The sequence below is a fragment of the Euprymna scolopes genome, chromosome 10 (genome assembly GCF_053919585.1).
Source record: "Euprymna scolopes isolate OS-2025 chromosome 10, ASM5391958v1, whole genome shotgun sequence".
NCBI lineage: Eukaryota > Metazoa > Mollusca > Cephalopoda > Sepiida > Sepiolidae > Euprymna > Euprymna scolopes.
Window position 1 is genome coordinate 36,762,533 of NC_136491.1, and position 23,629 is coordinate 36,786,161.

A 23,629-nucleotide genomic window follows, 5' to 3' on the forward strand; every position below is an offset into this window, starting at 1 on the left:
ACGTTAGTAATAAGTCTAATGATTTTTATAAGAATGTCGGGAGGAAACGGTAAGCTTATGTTAGATTTTTTAAAATGCTTAAAGAGTTAATTCAAGCATTTTTTTATGGCGACATTAGTATATAATTATGTTATATCTAAGCTGTGTATAGATTTTTTTGTACATTAATGTTTTTTATTTTGTTGAGTAAATCTCCGAAGTTCTTTATGTGGGAGGTGCTGATAGTGCCCAGTAGTGGAGTCAAAACGTTGGATATGGTACGTGTAATTTTGTGTGTTGCACTACCGACGCCGGATATTATAAGGCGCATAGGGATATCTGGTTTTTTAGGTTTAGGGGGGGGGCATATAGCGACAAGATATTGGGGTGGTATTCCATGCATGAAATTTTATCGGTTTTATAATTTTTTTATAAGATTGGTTGAAAATCTCAACACTTCGATTTACTGTCTTTAAATCAGTTTTGGTGTATTTTTTCTTCTCTGCCAACAATGTGGAAATTTTCCAGGTATTTATCATTTTCCATTAATACTATACCACCACCTTTATCAGCAGGTGATATAATCAAGTTCTTGGTATTCGCTAGGTGTTTAAACGAATCTATTCATCTCTTAGGAAGTACAGTGTCATATGGATGAGTAACCATCAGAAATAACACCCTGTATGAAACCTTTTTGAAAATCGGTATCTTCATGTTTATAATTCTTCAAATTTGTGTCGGTGGTAATATTTGAATGTATTCCAGTTGCGAATTTTAGTCCGAAATTAAGGTCTTCAATTTTGGTGTTTGAGAGATCTTAGGTATTAAAATTTGTATTAGATCCGGGCGTCCTATGGTTCTCCATTTGCTGTGGGAGATTAATTTTGTAAGTTTATTATCCAGTTTGTGACAATGGCGGGGGTTGAATCTTTGAACTGATTTGTTTATATTTAAGAAAATGTGTGTACCATAGTGTAGTTCTGTAGTAGGTCGCTAGCTAATGTTCGGGCTTCATAGAAAAAATAAGAGTTTTGTTATTTTAAAAGATCCGCTGAAGCAACTAAATATTTTTCAACGTAATCCGGGAAAATATGGTGCGAATGTTTCAAATATGTTAATGTACTTTTGCGTATAATTTTCTCTTGTACACATTTAAGCAAAAAAGTTCCCCTGTTGTGAAAACCTTGCAATATCCGACATATTTCATATTGAATGCTAAGAGAAAAGCCACACAAATATTTTCCAGTATAAATACAAAAAAATCATATACACCAGGCCTTTCTCTCATAACCAGACATCTTCTTCTACCTACACACACCAATAATACAATAATCTGTAACACACTAAACAAACTAGAAATTCCTATCATACAAACCGCATCACTAACCATAAGACACATATTAAAAACTATGAAGCATCTCCAAAACAAACCAGTTTCCAATGGAGGTATATACACTATTCCTTGCCAAAATTGCCATCATAAATACATTGATGAAACCCAGCGTAAATTAGAAAAAAGGCTCAGTGAACATAAAATATAATAATAGCAATTCTCTAAATGAATTATTCTCCCATTCATTGCAGCATAATCGCACCTTTGACTTTAAAAAAGCAAAAGTAGTTAAATTTATTTCCAATAAACCGCGCTGGAGACTTCTGGAATCCGCTCATCCCAAATTCATGCACAATTAAACAACGTGCAGGTTTCTATAACATAGCGTCATTAATAAGTAAACTTTTATTAAAAGAACATAATTTTACTGTAGACACAGGTTAACCTTCTAACACCATTCAAACACCCCCTGTAATACTTAATACATATAATCTCAATCTATAAATTACATAACAAAAATACACTCATTTCATTTCTGTTACAAACCTATATTTGAATTTCAACAGTTTATATCTTTCTTTCCATTAAGAATATTACCTGCGTCCATATCTTTTTAAATTTCATTAACGACTATATGACGTCACTAAAATTCCTTTCTCTTTAACAGCAGAAGCCCCCGCCTCTTTTTGAATTTCCAACGTCTTTTTCCGTTTTTCTGAAATAGAATAGCGTCACACTTTGCATGTGAAACATTTTCAAATATTTTTTACTGGTGTTTTTTGTTTCTTAATCTCATTCATCCAGAGGAAGTCTTGAAATAAAGACCAAACGTTGATGAACATATAATACGGTTTGTTCCTTTTTATTTCTCTCTGTCCCTTTATATATATATATATATATATATGTGTGTGTGTGTGTGTGTGTGTGTGTGTGGGTATGTGTGTGTGTGCGTGTGTGTGTCTTCTACTGGAACAGGGAATATTTCCGCTGTTGGATATTGAACGCTGCGATCACTTAGTCGTAAGTTAGCAATAATAATACATAATTAGAATTATTATAAAACTAATTATGCCCTAAGAATAAAAGACCATCAAAATATCTTGATTCCTTGCGGACTTGCATCCAAGAACGATTCTTTAATTCATAACCTCTAGCCATGAAGCTGAATTAATGAAATATTCATCGAATATTTACTTGCCTCCCACCGCATGATTATCTTGCAGAATGCCGTGAGGAAGGTAAAACGAAAGAATTGTACTTATTAAAGCGAAACTCTTGGCTATTAAAATTGCATAAGCAGCCCTTTTCGCGTAGATCGGGCATTAAAGATATTTACCTATAACATGTCTTTGGACAACGGGAACTTATGCGAGTCCGACCGTTTTTTAGGGGCGTAGACTCCACTGTACATAGTGTCAAGATAAGTATTTATAAAAACTAAATTAGTAAAATAAGAATGACACTTATATATATATACATATATATATATATATATATATATATATATATATATACATATATATATATATATATATATATATGAATGGAAATTTATAAGAAAGAAGACGGAAAGTATAAAAGCTTATAACTTTTCTTTATTCGTTTTCAATTGGTGACGTGCAGGAATACAAAATAATACTATGAAAAAAAAATTAAAAAACTTTTTTTTACACTTACATAATTTTCGACCGATCTTTCAATCTTCGTCGGTGTAGTATATATATATATAGTCATCCACATACAGTACTGTTTCGCTGTTTCACAGCTCATCAGTGCGGCTAGACATATATATATATATATATATATACGTTTTATTTTTTATTACCGTATCTTTCCGTTAAGTTAAATTATTGTTTCGGCTACACGGCCATTTTTTGGGCCCTCTGTAGTGTCCTCAGACTTTTACAGAAAGTAAAAGTCTGAGGACGCTACAGACGGCCAAAAAAAAACCCGGCCATGTAGCCGAAACAATAATGTAACTTAACGGAAAGATACGGTGATAAAAAATAAAATGCATATTTGCTCTGCAACAGTATTGAGCACTTTCTTCAGTTTTCATTAATTACCATTTCCACTATATATATATAAATCAAATTTATTATGTAAATTCAAAAATATATATTTTTTCTACTCATTTCTATCTCTAACCCATATTAATTTTCTTATAAATTTTAAATCCAAACCTTTTATTTCAATTTTTTCAGATTCACCTGCCTTACTTTTAATGCTAGGTTTATTTATGGTGTCTTTTAAATTCAATAAAAATCCTCCTAAATTTGCTGATGAGGAGACCGTGCTTAACAAAAAAAACTATATATAATTGTTCTACATAACTTCATGTATACCACAATAAAAAGCACGGATTTCCGAAACGATCGTACAGATAATTGATTTTGTTGTTGTTCCTTCTTATGAAACTGATTTTTAATTTGATTAAAATTTGATTTTTAAATTAAATTTTTTTTTTTAATTTTTAAATTATAAATCACATTACTTAATATTGAATTAGCTCTAGGACATTTAACTATCGAGCTTATTATATATCTAAATTACAACGAGCACTTTCTATTTCCTGTATTTTAATTAAACTAGTAATTTCACTGTTACATTAAAATACACTTAGCTCTTTAGACTATTGTTCTAATCTCCTTTAAATTATATATATATATATATATATATATATATATATATATATATATATATTCAATGGTGTTTTAAAAGTAAATACAACTGGTTTTATCTTAAAACGCTAAAAGGCTGCAAAACGGAAGTGTTATCATTAGATCCAGCTACTTTTCGAACTTCTAAATATATTTTTCTGCCTTACTATCACTATGCACAAAGCACGTTTTCAAGCAAGGAATGACTTTGCATGTGTGCATATAGAACGAACTTTATCATATCACTGTGTTCCTTTTCCTATCCTGCGACTTTTCGTACTCCAGAATTTATTCCATATACTCACTGCGAACTTAAAATTCCCAGATATTCACTAACGAACTCCTGCTTCTGACGCACGCCCATACCAGTAGTTGCTTACTAGCAGTCCCATACAGTCAATATATTCAACAGAGAGATGAAAATTCAGGTCATGGATAGATAAGATTAATAATCATATAAACGCAGTTTCAGCCGCATACCATTATAAACTAGAGTCCATATAAATTTTAAGCAATTTCCTTAAATATATAATCATTTATTTTCTCCTTCGAGTATGTAATATCGCTTAGTGCCATCAGCAAATATACGCATCACAGAGACGTGCATTAAGGGAAGTTGTTCATGAATATGAGAAATAATAAAGGTCCGTGAAACCCTTGCATTTATATCATGTTGTCTAGATGTACCACCATCAACGACAACCTGGATTTTTTTTATCTTTTTTATTTTATTTTTTGTTACGTTAACTTTGCATCCAGTAATAACATCTGCTTTAATTTTGATAAGAAGACTACCGTGTCGGACCCTGTTAAAGAACTTTAATATTGTCATCGATGAGAGTTCATATAGAAACGTTGTTTTAACTTGAATAAAATAAAATACACATCAAGTGCGCTTGAAAGCGTATTTCAAAATACAACCGCTGAGATACAACGCCCGGCTCTTTACAAACAGTCTTCTTTCTCCAACTTTACAACATGGCAAGGAAGAAGAAAAGGAAAAAAAGAAAAAAAACAACACACTGAAGATGGAGTATACCTCTGAAATATAGTTGTGATCAATCTCAAACAATTAAAATATTTGTTTATTTTCCTAATATTACGTTGTGATTTGGCTTTCAAGCGCACTTGTTGAGTATTTTTTTTTATTCAAACTATAATATGTTTAGGTCTACTGAGCTAGGATTTGTTTGCCTTATCCAGTCCGATGTATATACGTTCAGCGATTACAGTTAGGATATATGAATTAGAACGAGTTTGCCTAAATCTTTAGTATCGGGAAGAAAGAAGTTTATTATCTATAAGGTGGGTAAGCTTTGCTTCATTGATTAAAAACAAGAAATATTTTGGGGAGGAGAGGAAGAGGTTTAATGAGGCCATAATTTATTAGTCGGTATTTCTTTCGCCAGAATTTTTGAAAATTATTACAACAGAAGCAATTTTCCAGGGGTCAGAAAAGCGATTTTCTGTAAGGTATTTGCTGAATAGTTTAGAGAGAATTAGAGGAACGTAAGTACGTAAGTTTTAGTAGTAGAGCAGGGATAAGAGCGGGAGCACATGCCTTCAAGCAGTCGCGGTTTTTATGACCTAACGAACAAGGAAAGTGATGACGTGTCAGGACTAAGATGTGTATCAAAACAATTTCTCACACATCCTATAGTCAAGACCTTGTTTACTGTGACTTTTGATTATGCCATGAGCTCATGGAAAACTTTAGAGTATGTTGATATAAATAAAATTTAGAGACAAATGAGACTGCATTGCAGCCGGAGGAGATTATTTGAAAGGATCTATAGTTCCATGAACAAGCTATAAATAAAATGGCCATACGAGAAAGTCTGTAAACTTATTTTAGGCATCTCGTTCTATTATATAAAATAACTTTGTTTGTGTATCCGTTTCCCGTGTACTCCTTGACTGCTAATCTGATATTTAAAAATTTCACAAAAATATACTCCAGGTGCCTGGCAGTGTTATTAAATAGGGTGTGTATGAGAATGTCTTCGATGAGTACTATTAATCGATAATCGAGAAATCGGATGGGAAAAAGAACAGCCGATTTCGACTGAAGTTAACTCTGTGTACAACTTAATTTCATAACCGAATTTGAAAGTTTTATTAGCGCACAAAGCAGAACGGCGTAGCATATTAAATCAACAGTACATTATTTGATATGATTGCTGGGCGTTTTAAATAGATGCTTCTGTTAAGAGCACAATTTAAACTATGATATTTGACTTTTGCATCAACGTTAATTCAAGCCATTATATATATATATATATATATATATATATATATATTTGTTTTTTATAGAATCAATATTAGGTTTTCTACATTGAAATGTAAATTACAATGTATTGTAGACTAAATCACTAGAGCAGGTAATAGATAGATTAGATTGGAAAATGGGCGATTTCACTAATTTGGTTGATAACAAAATATGATAGGGACAAACATTCGTTAAACATCATTCAATCTCGGGCAACGTTGGACCGCCCTGCTAGTATATATTACATTTGAAATGTTTTGAAAATTCATTAAAAGTACCAGCAAAAATAAAAAAAATATATATAAATTTATCGATAAATGAACAAGTAGATAGACGAAAAGAGAAATAAAATTTAATCGCTCGTTTATATATATATATATATATATATATATATATATATATATATATATATATATATATATATATATATATATATTAATATTAGAGTGTTAATCGAGCTTCGAATTCTAATTTCTGTTTAATATTTAAATTAGGACTATAGTACGATATTTTTGACGTGCGATTCTGCAGCTTCGGCTTTCATAGTGCTGTTCTATAACGATACCTCTCTCATCACATGCATTGTATCTCATTTTGACTATTCAGCTAGATATATTTAGTTCTAGTTATGATGTCTTCCGATCTGTATTTTTAAAAATATATTTAATATCAGATCGTTTCTGTTTTCATAACTATCTGATAGTAATAAACTTTTATGTAATAACTACAATATACTAACTCACATATTTCTTGCTAGTGTACTTAATATAGTTATGACATAATAATAAAGAAAAAAAACAATCGATATTCGTTTCAAAACAAAAAAAAGTTATCGGGTTCAGAGTCATTGAATTTCGGCTGTACGAAAAAAGAAAAGATGATCGCTGAAATATTTTTAACGAGAAACTGAACAAAAATGATTTTGACACAATCGATCCAAAACATGGCTACAAAATATACAAAGAAAATGAAATAACGAACTGAAACCCGAGTTATGCAATACCTATTGATCTGTCCTTCTGAAAATAGACAATGTGTCATGAAATCAATGAAGAAATATCCTATAAAAGAGGATCAGGTTTATAATGAGTACAACAGACTGGTAGAATTTATTTTAACAATGTGGGTTTCGGTTGAACATCATTTCAGCTTTTTCCTTACAACTTTTCATCATAGAAATATTATTAATAAACTTACCGGATCACTATCGATCTCATATATCAATGAATATAGGAAATTCGATCGATTGCAATGATCGTATTTGGAATTAAACAAAACGCAAATCATAGAACTTTACCATGCTTCGTGGAATACTAACTGTAAAGTGAAATGACAAGTTGTATTGAAATTCCATGATTTGAGATTAATTCCATGTTATTAAAGAACATAAATGTTCGTCAAAGACAAAGATTATATTTATATGGTTTGACTGAGACCTGGAATGTATTTCAAAACACATGAAAATAATCTGAAGAATGTATTTACGTAAACCGCAAAGGTAGTGAAAATAGCCCTAATAAATGAGATTTAGTAGACAGTGGAATAAGACTTTAAAAAAGATAACATCTAATGCTACTAAGACGAAACTTCTTTCCTTTAACAGCTACAAAAACTACCTTCTCAACTACCGATTGCAATTATTAATCACACTCTACCTAAAAGTACATCTTCTGAAATAAAATGTTCGACTTAGCGTTAAGAGATCACACGAACTGGAACAAATACCTTGAGGATATTTTCGAGCGTACTGTAATAAGGATAAGCTGTCTCACCGATGCTGAGGAATTACTAACATCAAAGAGTATTCTATACCGTTACAAAGCCACAAATCGATCCTGCATGGAGTACTTTTACCGCATCTAATAGGTGCATCTACCATGTGTTCCCACTCTTAGACAGAAGATGCTAAAAACAGCCTATCCTGCCTTGACAGAGTACAAAATAGACTTCGTGGCTTAGTGGGGATGCCCTTTTCTCTTCCCTGCAACCTATCTCCCACAGAAGAGACGTTGCGAGCCTATTCTTGTATTATTGTTATTTCCATGGCAGGTGCTTGTCTTAACTCCAATCTCTGGTCCCCTCTCGCCACTCTTTTACCAAAAACACCCGTCTAGCTGAATCCACTGTCAAAATCTTTCCCCACTCTTTATCCATGCCTAAATCAAAACGTAGATTCCATGGACAGAGCTTCTTTCTTAGAACTGCACTCATGTGGAACTCGGTTCCGTCAGCCTGCTTCCCACCTGACTATAACCTGGATGTCTTCAAGTCCAACGTGAACAAGTTCCTGATGAGCCGGCCCCTTAAGTAGACACTTTATTAAATCTCCACACTAACGTACTGTGCATGCATTAACCCTTATCCCTGAGTGGCTTCTGGGCCTTGATATGTGGTGACCACCTTGTAAAAAAAACAAAGGTCCAAAATAGAATCTTAAATCCTGTAGCTTCCTTGATATAAAGCAAACCGAAACCTTTGCACCATTGCCGAAGTGTTGCATCCCTGCGCTTGTTTTACAAGTGCTTTAATAGAATGTGATTTGATAAACTCATAGAAAATTTGCATCATCGACTTAGCTACTCCTTACTAACAGATAATAAGCAAAATCCCATCTCTTCACTGCCTAGATCCCTAGATCCCGGAAGAGTTAACCTTAATACTTTTTTTCTCTTGGACTCTTGGACTTTCGTTTTCCCTCCTTGTTTCTTGCTATTCTTCTACCCAAACTGTACTAAATTGCAGAAGTTCCAATCTTATGTGAATAAACATATTGCTATTCAACTCCTCATAGTCCTCTGTTAGACACGAGTTTAAATAGTAGCCTTTTACATTCCAACTGTCAATATTCCTTGTTTGTGGTAAGTAAAAAAAAAATCAATAATAGTTGGAAATGACATAACCATTTTAATAAAAAAAAAAAATTACTTGCTTACAAAACATCCTGTTTAGTGTCTGCTAATGTCCATGCACGAATATTTATTGTTTACAGATCAATAGCAAATATTCTGCGAACTTATTTTCTAATTTCATAACGGTTTAACAGTGGCTATTATTTACCCAATCGTTTACGCGATTTATGACATCAAAAGACTATAAACTGTGTGTGTTGCTTCTTACTTGATGTTGTTATATTTAGACGATAATACTATCTTCGATGATTTACAAGATCAACACCGGTAATTTCTCTGAATTATAAATGAATGACAAAGAAAAAATTAGCGATATATTATGTGCATACACAATAAAAAGTAATAATCAAAAACTTAACACATGCACGGAGCTTTCTAAATAAAACTTAAAGGAAAACATGTTTAAAACTATTCATATAACTGTACTTTCATAAGATAAAATAAATATTATTTTGTTCAAGACAATTTAATTAGAATTTTTTTTTTAAAAAAGGAGGCGATGGTTAATAATGTGTAAGACTATTTATTTGTTAGTTATAATATTTGTGTGGATTTAATATGCGTATGTGAGTATATGGAAGCGTGGCATTGTGTGTGGAGACTTAGTTTTGGTGGGTCAGCATATGTGGTTGAATACGGACTACGATGTAGCGTGTACATGAGTTTGAAGTGTTTGATTTCCTTCTGTTTTGCAAAAAAAAAAATGTACAGTGAGTGTTGAACATACGTTCCTAAGTCTTTTTGAAAATTTGCCGACTTGGGTCATTTTAGCATGCTTATTTTTTGTTTTGATAGGAATTTATGATTAGGCATTTACTTGTAAAATTTGATGTTGTAACCGAGCATGATTTTTTTTTTTTTTACACAGTGGTCACCACTTATCAAGGCCCGGAAGCCACTCAGGGATAAGGGTTATTGCAAGTACATTACGTTAGTGTGGTGATTTGATAAAGTGTTTACTTAAGGGGGCGGTTCATTAGGAATTTGTTAACATTGGACTTGAAGATAGCCAAGTTGTAGTCCGGTGGGAAGCAGGCAGACGGAACAGAGTTCCACAGGCGTGCGTTTCTAAGAAAGAAGCTTTGTTCATGGAATCCACGCTTTGACTTAGGCACATATATAGAGTGGGTGAAATTTTTCACAGTGGATTCAGCTAGACGGGTGTTTTTCGTGAAAGATTGGCGAGAGGGGACCAGAGATTGGAGTTCAGACGAGTTTATTTTATGGCTTAAAATTCTGATTTTAAATGAATGTATAGAGATTAATTATTTTATTTTTAGGTAAAGAGAAAAATCTATTCAAAAGACCAGAGAAAAGAAGTGGGTGACAACTTAAGCCAGTTGCGTGTTATCCTTTATTCGAATCGCACCTCTCCTCACTACAGAACCATATAAAATGTAATTGTTATTTTTACAATCAAACCTCTCTGACAACCTGCGCCTGGCATATATAAATGCTTATCGATACAGACGTAAAGAGAGAGAACAACAACGAACCATTTGCATTAGCCTTATATTTTGCCGCTCTGGAAAAATTATAAATCTAAAATAAATAATTTCATTTTCATTTCTGGTAACGGTATAAAAAAGACACGATATTCACTTATTTGCATATTCACACGGCGGATAATTTGGTGTCTTTCTCACTCTTTTCTTCTGTATTTTTATTTTACTCCCCCTTAGCAATTATGCTTTTCTGTATTTCAGGTGTTCAGGGTTTTCAGAGCCACATCGACGAAAATGGCGATGCGTTAGGAAACTATTTCGTTTTGGCATGGAAAGATGCAATGTTCCCGAATCAGACTGCCAATTTTACGATGCACCCTGTTGGACGCTTTGAGATTGATCCTAGTCAATCACTTCCAGTAAGTAGGTTTTATTATTTTATTCGTAATGTCTACATTAGTAGGGCAGTCCTAGCACGTATAATTGTATGCGTTCCCGCGTGATATATGTATACATTTTAGACAAAATAATATACGTATCAAGTGCGCTGGAAAGCCAAATCACAACGTAATATTAGGAAACTTTTTTTTTACTTGTTTGAAATTCATAATTTCTAAATATATTTCGGAGTCAAACTCAATCCACAGTATGTTGTTTTGTTTCTATTTTTTTCTTTTCGTCCTGTTGTATTCAAATTAAATCAACGTTTCTATATGGAACTAATACTCTTGACGTATATCTCGCGTTGCCAATGCACATGTCAAAATACACCCGTTGACGTACTACCCGCGGCTCTCTACAAACGTACTTTTCTTTCTCAAACTTTACAACATGGCAAGAAAGAAAATAAAAAATAAACAAAACAACATACTGAAGATGAAGTTTGGCTCCGAAATATATTTATAAATTATAAATTAAATTATTTTCTCCCAAATATTACGTTTTGATTTGGCTTTCAATCGCACATGATGCGTATTTTTTTTATTCAAATGAAATCAACGTTCCTATAATGGAATTCCTACCTTTGACATTTTAGACCAGTTTATTCGACTACGAGCTTACATACGCATACTCGAAATGTCTACACTTTACGACAGGTTTTTATACTGATGACGCCATTTTCTCTTGAACTTGTCGATGCATTTTCGCACATATAAGCGCTTAATAAATAAACAAGTTTATTGTTTCATGTGACGGATGAACAGAAAATGTTCGTATGATTAATATCGCATTTTTATTCCGCCTGACTGGATCAAAGGGGATTGATAATTACATTGTGATCATGACTGATCTCAGGCACTCAGAATTGGAAAGCATGATGTCTTTACTTCAAATATCGACGATGTGAGATTCTAAGACTTACTGGACGTGTGTCAGATGCAGATATGTGTTATTAAATTCCTCCACACTGAAAAAATTGAACCGCTCAACATTCACCAGCGCTGCAAAACGTTTTCTTTTAAATTCCATTTTCACACTAAACAAGGCACAGTGCTACTTCGATGTAGTGGGGGTACTATCGGGGACATAAGTTGCAGGGAAACTATGTAGGGAGATGAGCAGCGAGATATCTATTCACATTACACTTGAACTTCTACATGTCAGTACAATTTGGAAAGTAGAATCCCCGGAAGGGAGTTCCAAAGTCTAGCAGTTCTCGGGAAGTGTTTATCGGGCTTCAACTGTGTAGCAGTGTGATTTCGGGCGTATTTATATCAAGGTGGTGCAAGTGCTTGGAGTTCGTCTGAGCATTCGCCACAAAAATACTTGTAGAACAGGCAAAGCGATGCAATAGAACAGCAGTTGAAGCTTGGATGACAGTTCAGGACCTATCTTGTTGGCGACTCTCTTTTAAACTATGTCGAGGAGTGAGAGACTAGTAGCAGATGCACCAGCCCAAATGTGACAACAATACTCCATACATTGTCGAATGGTTTTCTTTACGAAGTAGATGTAGTTGCTTTAAGCACAGTAAAGTAATGGATTCATCGATTTCAGAGTGGTCGGAGAAATATGAGTGAGAAAGAGCTCCCGGGACGCCCATCTGCATCCCTCCCCCCCCATATCGGTGGCGAAAGTATATTGTGATTATGTAAAACAAATAAGTTCTAGATAACAAAATATCGCTTTTTATGTTACTACTTTAGTCGTTTTAGCCCCTCAGCTTGTTTTAGTTAAAAAATAGGAAGGCCTTGTTTTAGAATTAGCATCTTATATATGAGTTGTATTATAAGCAAGATGGTGATAAAGCACACTTTATATTACAGTCGACCTGTCCCTTCAAATGAGAACGTGTATAAAACTGTTCTATTTTTATATGTCATTTCCACAAGTACCCGTTTATTAAATAAATGTAAATTACTTATATTTAAATATTACTATTAAAACAATGTACACTCGGGTTCCATACGTTTTCTAGTTTATGCAACGATAGAAGCTGTGCTACATTGCAGCCAAATATATGCAATGCTTCAGAGGATTTCGTCATGATAACAAAGCTCAGAGTACAACAGTCTCTCTACAAAAGGATGCAAAGGTTTGCAGAATCATATCACAATAGCAGGAACATACACTATACGATACCCACCATAATCGTAGAGTAATATCTGAGAGACTGTGTCATGACAACAAATACTATACTACTGTATCCGCTATCCAAATAAAAACAAAAATAACGTATAAAAGCCTCTTAAAATATATCATAAGTAACGAACATATGCTAATATTTTAAATCAACAAAAACACATTACATGGGGGAAATGGTCTCATGATCATAAAGCATATGCAAGATTAAGCTAATTCATTTAAAAAAAAAAAGGTTGTAGTCCACAATGTATTGTGGAGGGAATCATTTAAACAGATCAGATAGTAAAATATCGTAACTTTAAATTAATTAAGTATTTGAAGCTAGCGCATTTCTAAAATGGCATAGTAAACTTACGTTCACAGGAAACATGAGTTGAAACAATTAACTTGAGAGTACTGCCGGGACCGCTGCGAGGAAAGTAGGCTCTCTCTACCGTGCTAGAAAGTTACTAGCGACCGAAAATATCTACCATTCGACCATGTATGGCGTATTGTTGTCATATTTAGACTGGTGTATCTGTTACTAGTCTCTCGCTCCTAGACAATGTTCAAAAGAGAGTATCCCACCTGATATGTCCTGAACTGTCGTCTAAGCTTCAACCTCTGCCCCACCAACGAAATGTTGCATCCCTCTGCCTGTTCTACAAGTAGGTTAATGGTGAATGATCTGATGAACTGTAAGCACTTGTGTCCCAACGACGTAAATACTCTCGACAAATCCGACAAGCAGCTAAATTCCACCCCTTCACGGTATATATCCTTAGATGTAAGAGAGCTTTCTACTCCAGTAGTTTTCCCCCCAGAATCGCAAGACTTTGGAATCCCCTTCCGGGTCCCTGCTACCCTAACTGTACCGACGTGCAGAAGTTCAAGTGTAACGTGAACCGACATCTAGCTGCCTAATCCCAGTAGCTTATGCGCCTAATAGTAGTTCCCTACACCAAAGTGGTAATGTCCCTTGTTTGAGTGAAAATGTAATTAAAAAAATGTAATAAAAAATTAAGCATTAAAATGTGTAATATTTAGTTACGTTTTCAGAAATACGTATACTACATCTCATATTATATAGATTATTGATAGAACGAATAGTATGGTTCCTCTTTAGACAAACATGCGAGAAGGAAATAAAACCATAAATTAACCAAAGTTACTGAGCCATAGAACAGACACACGGTAAAAGACTCTAGCCAGGAACTCCAAATGGGAAACAAATCAGATTAATACCATAACAATATTAATACTTAAGTAGCGGGACCTATGGAAATTCCACGGGAGACTCATTCATATGTAATATATTGATGTTGGCATTTTGTAGATGTTCAGTGTAAATGGAGACGGTCTGATATTATTGTAGCTCTTTTGTTTAAACTGCAAAAGTATTTATCTAAGCTTGCAGTGACGCTCGGTAATGTCCGGTCGTAAAGTACGTCTAAATATGATATTTTAATTCTTGCAGATTTCGTATATATTATTGTAGAATTAATATTGTATCGATTTTTATATGCTATACAGTTGCGATTTCAAAAATAAAAAAAATATATCCATATGCATTAGCTTGAATCGATACAGAAATAAAAACTTCTGATATATATATATATACATACATATATATATATATATATATATATATATATATATATATATATATATATATATAAATTGAGTTCCTTCGGCAATAATCGAAACGGAAACCAAAACTTATGAAGAATTCTTTGTAAAATTATTTATATAAAAAAATTAGATTACTGGAGTGGCGTCAGTTATAATAGAAGCCGAGACCAAAACGTATAAAGAATTATTGGTAAAATTATTTTTGGCATGAAATAGAAGGACATAACAATTAAACGACCCGGATGTAAGCGTGATACACAAAAGAACACACACATGCTATCGAATTAATTATATAGACAAAGAGTAATTTTAATACTATTTTTCGCTATTTTTTCAAAATAACGAAAAATATGCATGTTTTTCAGATGAAGTTAACTTGCTTGCTCGCAATTGATTTAATCGTATATTGCTCCCAACAACTTACTTCCCTCTCTGCCATGTATGTTTTGAACGAGATACGAAGGGCGTTCTTATCATTGGTAATTTTTTTTCCACTGGAATATATCAGAATAGACTGTAAATGGCATTGTTATAGTGACTGATCCCAGGAATTTATCACCTGACTATTTTATCTCTCTGTTGAAGATATTGACGGTGTGAAACTCTAAGAAATCAACCCTTGTCAGAATCGTACGTCAGAAGCAGCAATTTGTCGCTGAATCTCTCAATGCAGAAAAAAGCATTATCGAAAAACATTCATCCACGCTTGGTGGACGTTTTTGTGGCCGACGCAGCTTATGTAAGCACGAATAGATTATTGATTTAAGGATAGCGAGTGAAATGTGAGTGACAAAGTATCATTCATCGTTAACAAAAGTGTATTGAGAATGGTAGTGACTATGTAGAAAAAAATAAATTCTTGAACACAAAAAGTTAATCTTGATGAAGGTGCTAATACTTCCTTTTTAGCTCTTAAACGTTTTAGTTTTCATATTTAAAGATAAGAGACCTTGCTTTTTGAACAACTCTAATATTGTTGCGTTATCTAACGTATATATAATTTCCTAGTTTGAATTTTCTAAATACTTGCGAAATTATGTAATTTGTTGTTGTTTTCAAATTCAGGACAGGCGAATTTTGTCAACTTACAAGTTGGTTTACAATTCACTTAAATTATTGACAAAAGATAGAGACAGAACAGAATAACTCTGTTCACCAGTAAACGTATGTCTCAGGCGACAGCGAAATTTGCCATTCACACTGACCGACTGTCGGTTCACCTCTCTTAACCTTTCCTTTTGTTTGTGTAATCTGTGTCTCATAAAGATATCACCCGGCATTCCTGAAATGTAAATATTCATAATATTTCCTTGTTCATCAGTTATTCAACGTTACGCAAATCCAACTTCCCGACCTGGAATAAATTGTTTTCTTTGTTTTCGGTGATAGTTACAATTCAGGTCATTCTTATAGGATACAAATCATGTAGACTAAAATCCAACTGAAATGTGTCTGTGAGCATACTTCAGATTTTTAATACTCAACATTAATGTATTTTATTTGTACGGCTTACCATCCACTCCAATGGTTCACTCGCTAAAAATATTAATTAACTCGTCAATAATATTAGTTAACGCACCATTCAGTATCTAGCTAAGAACTGATGTAATGTTTAAATATTTATATTAATGTATAAAACCAAGTAAACGTGAAAAATATTTTTTCGAAATTTTCTGGTCAGTTTAACTTAGAAACTCGGGGCATGACTTATATTGTAATCAATCAAGCCCTTACACTTAGATTACCATCGCCTTTAAATTTACAAGTTAACATCAGTTTAAAATTTGCAAGGGATTTTCTCTTTCCATTTTTCTTAATATCATAAATCGATCTGATGCTCCTTAACGAAGATAACCTGCTTTCACAATTCCAGTTTCATCAAATAAATAGGGGTTCATAAAAAATATTGCGTAATATTTCATACACTACGGAACCGTACTTCCAAGATAAGTGTTTATCCGTTGTCAATGGAAGAGATAAAATTATTAAAACTGTGGGTTGGGTACTCACTTAAACTAAGACTCAATATAGAAAAAAATCTCTTCGCTAATTAAGTCGATTTATATGGAAATTCTTAGTAACTTTATTTAAAGATGGCTTACCTAATGCTGTCTTTAAAAAAAAAAGAAAATGCTGCCTAAAAAAATACACACATTATATATATATATATATATATATATATATATATATATATATATATATATTAGTGTTTTATCAAATAATGGGGATCGAAATTATATATATATATATATATATATATATATATATATATATATATATATATATGCGCCGAACGGTCGTGGATTAAATACACACTCGAGGAGAAATATTTACGGCACTGATTCGTGGTCCGATGGTTAAAGCTGTCAACACGACATTTGTAGGTTCGATCCACAGCTGAAGAAAAGGTGTATGTCTAGCCGCACTTACGAGTTGTGATACAACAAAACAGTAATGTATGTGAATGACAAATTTTAATTTGTCCCTCTTCTTTGGGTTGAGCACTTTGTAAATATATTTTCATCCGACGCGTATTTAAACAATTAAGCGAACTCCACTATTTATTTGTTTGTAAACAAACTGATGGTTAGAGCACTGTTGCGACGGGCGAGTGTGGATTTAGTACACACTACAGGAGAAATGTTAACGGCACTGATTCGTGATCTGATGGTTAGAGCTGTCAACGCGACAGTTGTAGGTTCGATCTACGGTGGGGGAAATGTGTATGTCTAGCTGCACTGACGATTTGTGATACAACAAAACAGTACTGTATATGGATGATATATATATATATATATATATATATATATATATATATATATATATATATATTTATAAAACAAAAATCCGATCTCGCATTTTGCTAATCCCTACCCTCTGATGAGAAGGAAAATATTTCTTCGAAACTGCGCGGATTAAGGACTATCCACTAATCTAGTGTTTCCTTTTCAGATAAAATATGTTTTTAACTCATTTCAAAGTGTTTTTAACATGTTTTATTAACTGCTTGCTCGTATATATATATATATATATATATATATATATATATATATATATATGATGGGCTGAAAATAAGAGCGGGACACGAGTCTTTTACTTCCGGTTTGTTGGCTTTCCTGGAACTTGTGAGCTGCATCGTTGTCTAGCTATATATATATATATATATATATATATATATATATATATATATATATATATATATGTGTGTGTGTGTGTGTGTGTGTGTGTGTGTTACATATATATATATATATATATATATATATATATATATATATATATATATATATATATATATATATATAAGGAATGTGATTAAATAGATCAGAGTTTTCTGTTAACTAATTTATTTCCTCGATCTACCGGGCATTCTCGTTTCATTTGGTAAGCTTTGTATTAGGTTGCCGAGTTACTTTTCTCAGCAATTTTTCTGGAGCGCTCTCGATTCTTAATCGTCTTCAGGAGCAATTTTGTTAGTCCTGACAACGATCAAGGATCAAAAGCAGTCCAGGAAAATGGCTCACAAATATAAATGTGTAAGTATTATCACAAATACTTCATTATAACTTACTATTATCTCCCCTTATTTCGTTTGCTTTTGTTTGCATCTTAATTTAGACGCTTATAAACTTGCCATATTGTGTTGAGCCTTCTATTTCTTACAGAAATGTAATGTAACTAAACTGACTCCTTACCCGTTCCTTACGCCTTTTAGTTCTTCTCTTTTTCTTTTTCTTTCCTTTTACTTGCTTCATACTTTCTCAGTTTTTCGTTTTTTTTTTTTGTTTTGTTTTTAGCCGTGACTTACTTTTCCTTCTAATATCTTTTTACCATTCTTCCTTTTTCTTATTACGTTTTGAAATCCTCTTTTCCCACACCGGTCTCTATTTTTCAGTGGAAAACGTCACGTAGTATCACCCCTCCCACTCCAAGTTAGCGTATTAATATTTTATTTTTTATAAATAAAAAAATACATCTTACTTCTTCATTTTAGAACAAGATGCTTAGAATAGCAGATGTAAATATTATTTCTCTCGCCTGATGAGGAACAGTTGGCTTTTTAAAAACCAATTTGCTCCGAAACTTTAGTACTTTCAGTGTAGCGACCATATAATATATATATATATAATTATTTTTTTACTATAATAATTAAATACCTACAGACACTAGTGGTTCATCCTTTCGGATTTTTCAGTGCAGGGTGTCACGATTACTACCAGTCGAACGATTCGAACCCCGCGACACGAGACATCTCTGGCTCGATTAGCGGAGGCCGTATCCATTCGACTACTATTAACCGTGTGAAATAGCGTTGAATTTTAAACATTTTAATTTAAATGTTCATTACGTCAGACAGACAGGGATCAAATCGTTATACGATGATCTACGCATAAGAGCTAAATTGACCGACTTTTAATTCAACTGAAAGTGCTCAACGATAAGAAACGAATTTCTTAAAGGGGCTGTCATAATTATTTTTTACTATAATAATTAAATACCTACAGACACTAGTGTTTCATCCGATCGAGATTCTTCAGTGCAGGGTGTCACGATTACTACCAGTCGAACGATTCGAACCCCGCGACACGAGACATCTCTGGCTCGATTAGCGGAGGCCGTATCCATTCGGCTACTATTAACCGTGTGAAATAGCGTTGAATTTTAAACATTTTAATTTAAATGTTCATTACGTCAGACAGACAGTGATCAAATCGTTATACGATGATCTACGCATAAGAGCTAAATTGACCGACTTTTAATTCAACTGAAGGTGCTCAACGATAAGATATATATATATATATATTTATATATATATATATATATATATATATATATATATACTTATTACACTAAATATTACAATAAAATTCAGGATTAGAAAAGTATTCAGAAAAATACAAATACAGAACCTAAGTATGAAAAAAACAACAACAAAAGAACAAACAGAAATAAAGCAATTAATAAGCTTTATTTTATTAAATTCATTATTTTTCTATTTGAAATTTTGACACGTACTTTAGTTTTGAGGGAGGGGAGTTGTTTTTTAAAGTGTTTTTTCTGCATTAATATGTAAATATATTTTTTTGCAATGACCTGGATCGTGGGAAACATCAAAAATAAGCAGGTCGATATCTAATATATGAAAACGTTAATGTGGAATGATGTAAAATTATTCCGATAATCAGGCAACACCGTCGTCCCAAAAACCATCGAAAGCCACGGAGCGGAATTTCTTAACTCAAGTTTTTATCTTCTTTGCGTACATCAATAGAACATGTCCCAACTCAGAAGTCGAAAACCGAATGACTAGCATGCGAGACGAGTATTTTGTTAGCTGGTACCAGACTACATACAAGAAAATCTATTCACTAACACAAACAATTGCAACGAAGATGGACTATGGAATTACGTACTATTTATAAAAAGGGTTTAGTCATCCAACTAATTAAGAACAGGACCATAGTTTACAATATAAAACACTCGCTAATACGATATCATCCAACATGCTAAAACATATAGGAATTATATTAGCTTTTTTTATGTGACATGAATTATAATTATTACTACAATCGGAAAACGCTTGAGTCTACACAAATAATGAAAGCCATAGCCGGCAGTTCTTTATTCAAGTGTCATTTATCATTGGGCTTATCAGTAGAAACTAGCTGAACTAATGATTCTGAAACCGAATTACTTGCATTCGAAGTAAGTATTCTGCTAATAGACTCGTTACACTACATACACGAAAATCGATTGACAAGTTACCAAGGTGCTGGTCTACATAATTAGATCATGGTCGATTGGTCTACATAATGAGATCATGGTCGATTGGTCTACATAATGAGATCATGGTCGATTGTGTTAGTATACGTTCATACAGATTGATGCTGAATCCGAGGCGAGTACCTCTTCGATAGACGAGGTCAAGTATCATCTGAAATTTCATCCTCAAACTGGGTAATAAAATGGTAGATTAACGTTTAAAAGTATTTTACTTGACAGTCTAATAGAAGACTTTTCTTTCATAAACATTGAAGGTGCTTTTAAAAATATTTCTCTATGATCGTGCATAAGCAATTAGAGAAAATAAATTGGGAGTCAGTAAATATGACGTTCAGATTGTATGTCCGTATTATTTGGATTCATCGGACTACTGTTCTTATTATGAGTGTAATTTTCACAAATTCTCGGTCGATGCAACCTCCGAACTTCTTCATGTGTACCTTGTCCGACTCAGGAATGTTTCTGTCGAAACCGGGAATTTCGTCCGAATTTAGAGTGGAACACTTTATTTACTTCACGGGGGTAGTATGCTCTTGTTCTGTCAGCCATGACTGGATAGAGCTCCTAAGTAATTGGCAATTGTATTTTTCGATACAATTGAATCGTCAGCCTTCAGGAGAATATCACTTAACGCAATTGACTTTTCCGACTACTCTAACCACTGCGCCACGGGTTCTTGCGCTCAAAATTCCGTCCAAATTCCCGAGTTCAATAAAGTACACCTGAAGAATTTCAAGGGTTACATCGGCCGAAACGCTGTGAAAATGACACTCAAGATGAGAACAGTAGACCGATGAATACAAATAATATGAATAACCAATCCTCGTCTCCAAAATCCAGAAACGTCAGATTGTATGCATTTTAGAATAGTATTGCAATTATGACAAACAAGTTGAGTTCGTTGCTTGAGTTTTTCCCACAGCTACATGACGATGATTTTAATGCACGGTCATTTTGTGAGCAGTGAATACTTAGCTTGTTTCCTATTTCTACAAAAAATGCGGATTGAAATAAATATAATAGCATCATACGTAGATAAGTAAACGATAATACACGCGAATGTCCTGGTGTGATTGTTAATGGTCTCAACAAAAAGAGGAAACTTAAAGAAAGAGAGCAGAGATGGGCAGATGTTTCGTGAAAGAATAATCAGATATGAAATACTAATTGTTGAATTCTGAGCTCAGGTTGAGCATTGTCATTAATTCACGAAAGAAAGTTCAATTCTATATTCACGGAAAAAAATGTTGAATAAATATTAATAATTAATTTTTGAGCCTACAAACTTCCATTTTTATTCATGTAGGAAATGACAATTACAAGTCGGGGGAATTCAGCCCAGGTATCAAAGTCATCCTAGACTATATATATATATATATATATATATATATATATATATATATATATATATATATATATATATATATGTATATATGTGTGTGTGTGTGATGCATCTTTCTCTTAATAATATTTCAGTAAATAAAATAGATGTTTTTGTATAATAACTCTATTTTTGATATTTACAACTTCCGAATGACCGTCATCAGTTCTGTCTGAGACTGGCTGATGTAATCGCCATATTTGGCGTAAGTTCAAGTATTTCTAATCCTTTTTAATTCATTGCTAGGAATAGATTAATCTAACGTGTGTGGAACAATTTTACACACACACACACACGCACACACTCACACAGACACACACACATTATATATATGTATATATATATATATATATATATATATATATATATATATATAAAGAGAGAAAGAGAGAGACACACAGACAGCGATAGATAGATAGATAGATATCAATAAGGTGTATATTTATTTAATTGGTTAATCATTTTATGTATATTTCTATGTCTACTATTTTATAAAATGAAAAGTTTTCTGTGTTTGTGTCTGTGTGCCTGGAAGTCTTCTTCGATATGTTTTATATGGAAATGTCTTCAATAATATCGATAATGGAAACAATCTCATGGAAGAAGAAAGAGATGGTTTTGCCGAAAGTTAGAACCTTATATAACTTAACATGACAAGTGCATTTTGGAAGTTCTGCTACCACACAAGCCGAATGGCTCGAGATGAGTAAAAACTAGGTTCTTTAATATGGCAGCGGCTCGTTTGATCTGATATTTTTATGTTTAAAGAAAAATACACAACGATATTTTATTTTTTTCATTTTAAACTTAAATTCAATCCATTATCACTGAACAAATAGTAAGGTCAGCCATACAAACACAAAACCAACAGTAAGTTCTTTGATATAGCAGTGGCGTGTTCGAAATAAATGAATCTGTTTATAGCTCAATTAAGTAGGTTCTCTACAGAGTGATGTAGACTATAATGCAGTGTGAGCTAAATCACTGCGAGAGACATATGAAGCTTCTTCGCAGTTCGGTGTGATTTTTTTTTTTTTTTACATGGGTGTCACCACTTATCAAGGCCCAGAGGCCACTCAAGGATAAGGGTTAATAGGTATACATTAGTCATTGTGATTTTAGCATAGTAAACAGTGGGAATTTTGTAACTTGGATTACTTAGGGGGACGATTCAATTAGAACTTGTTCACATTGGACTTTTTCTTTTTTTTTCATAGGTATCACCACATTATCAAGGCCAAGAGGCCACTCAAGGATAAGGGTTAAAGAGTGTACAGTAGAAATTGGACAATATAATAATCATTAGTAATGAAAATTTGTTAAATTTGATAACTTATATGGAACGGCTCATCAAGAACTTATTTACGTTAGACTTGAAGACAAACATATTGTAGTCAGCCGGAAAGCAGAAAAACGGAAGACAATTCCACAGGCGTGTAGTTCTAATAAAAAAGCTTTGTTCATGGAATCTACGTTTAGGTTTAGGCACAGATAAAGAGTGGGGGGAATTATTGATAGTGTTTACAGCTAGACGAGTGTTTCTTGTGAAAGTTTTGCGAGGGGGGACCATAGATTGAAGCTCAGTCGAACACTTTCCATGAAAATAACGATACATCAGAGACAAACTCGCAACATCTCTTCTGTGAGATAGAGGTTGAAAGGAAGAGAAAAGGAC

The 23,629-nt window shown here is 33.2% G+C and overlaps 1 protein-coding gene across 2 annotated transcripts in view; it reads left to right on the top strand.

Moving 5' to 3' along the window:
• Positions 1 to 23,629, top strand: part of LOC145285923 (guanylate cyclase 32E-like) — a 1,316,276-nt gene that overhangs the window by 906,586 nt on the left and 386,061 nt on the right. For both annotated transcript variants that reach the window (XM_080134424.1, XM_080134425.1), the window contains exon 6: positions 10,857 to 11,014. In XM_080134424.1, coding sequence (XP_079990550.1) covers positions 10,857 to 11,014 — 158 coding nt within the window. The remainder of the gene's footprint in view (positions 1 to 10,856; positions 11,015 to 23,629) is intronic.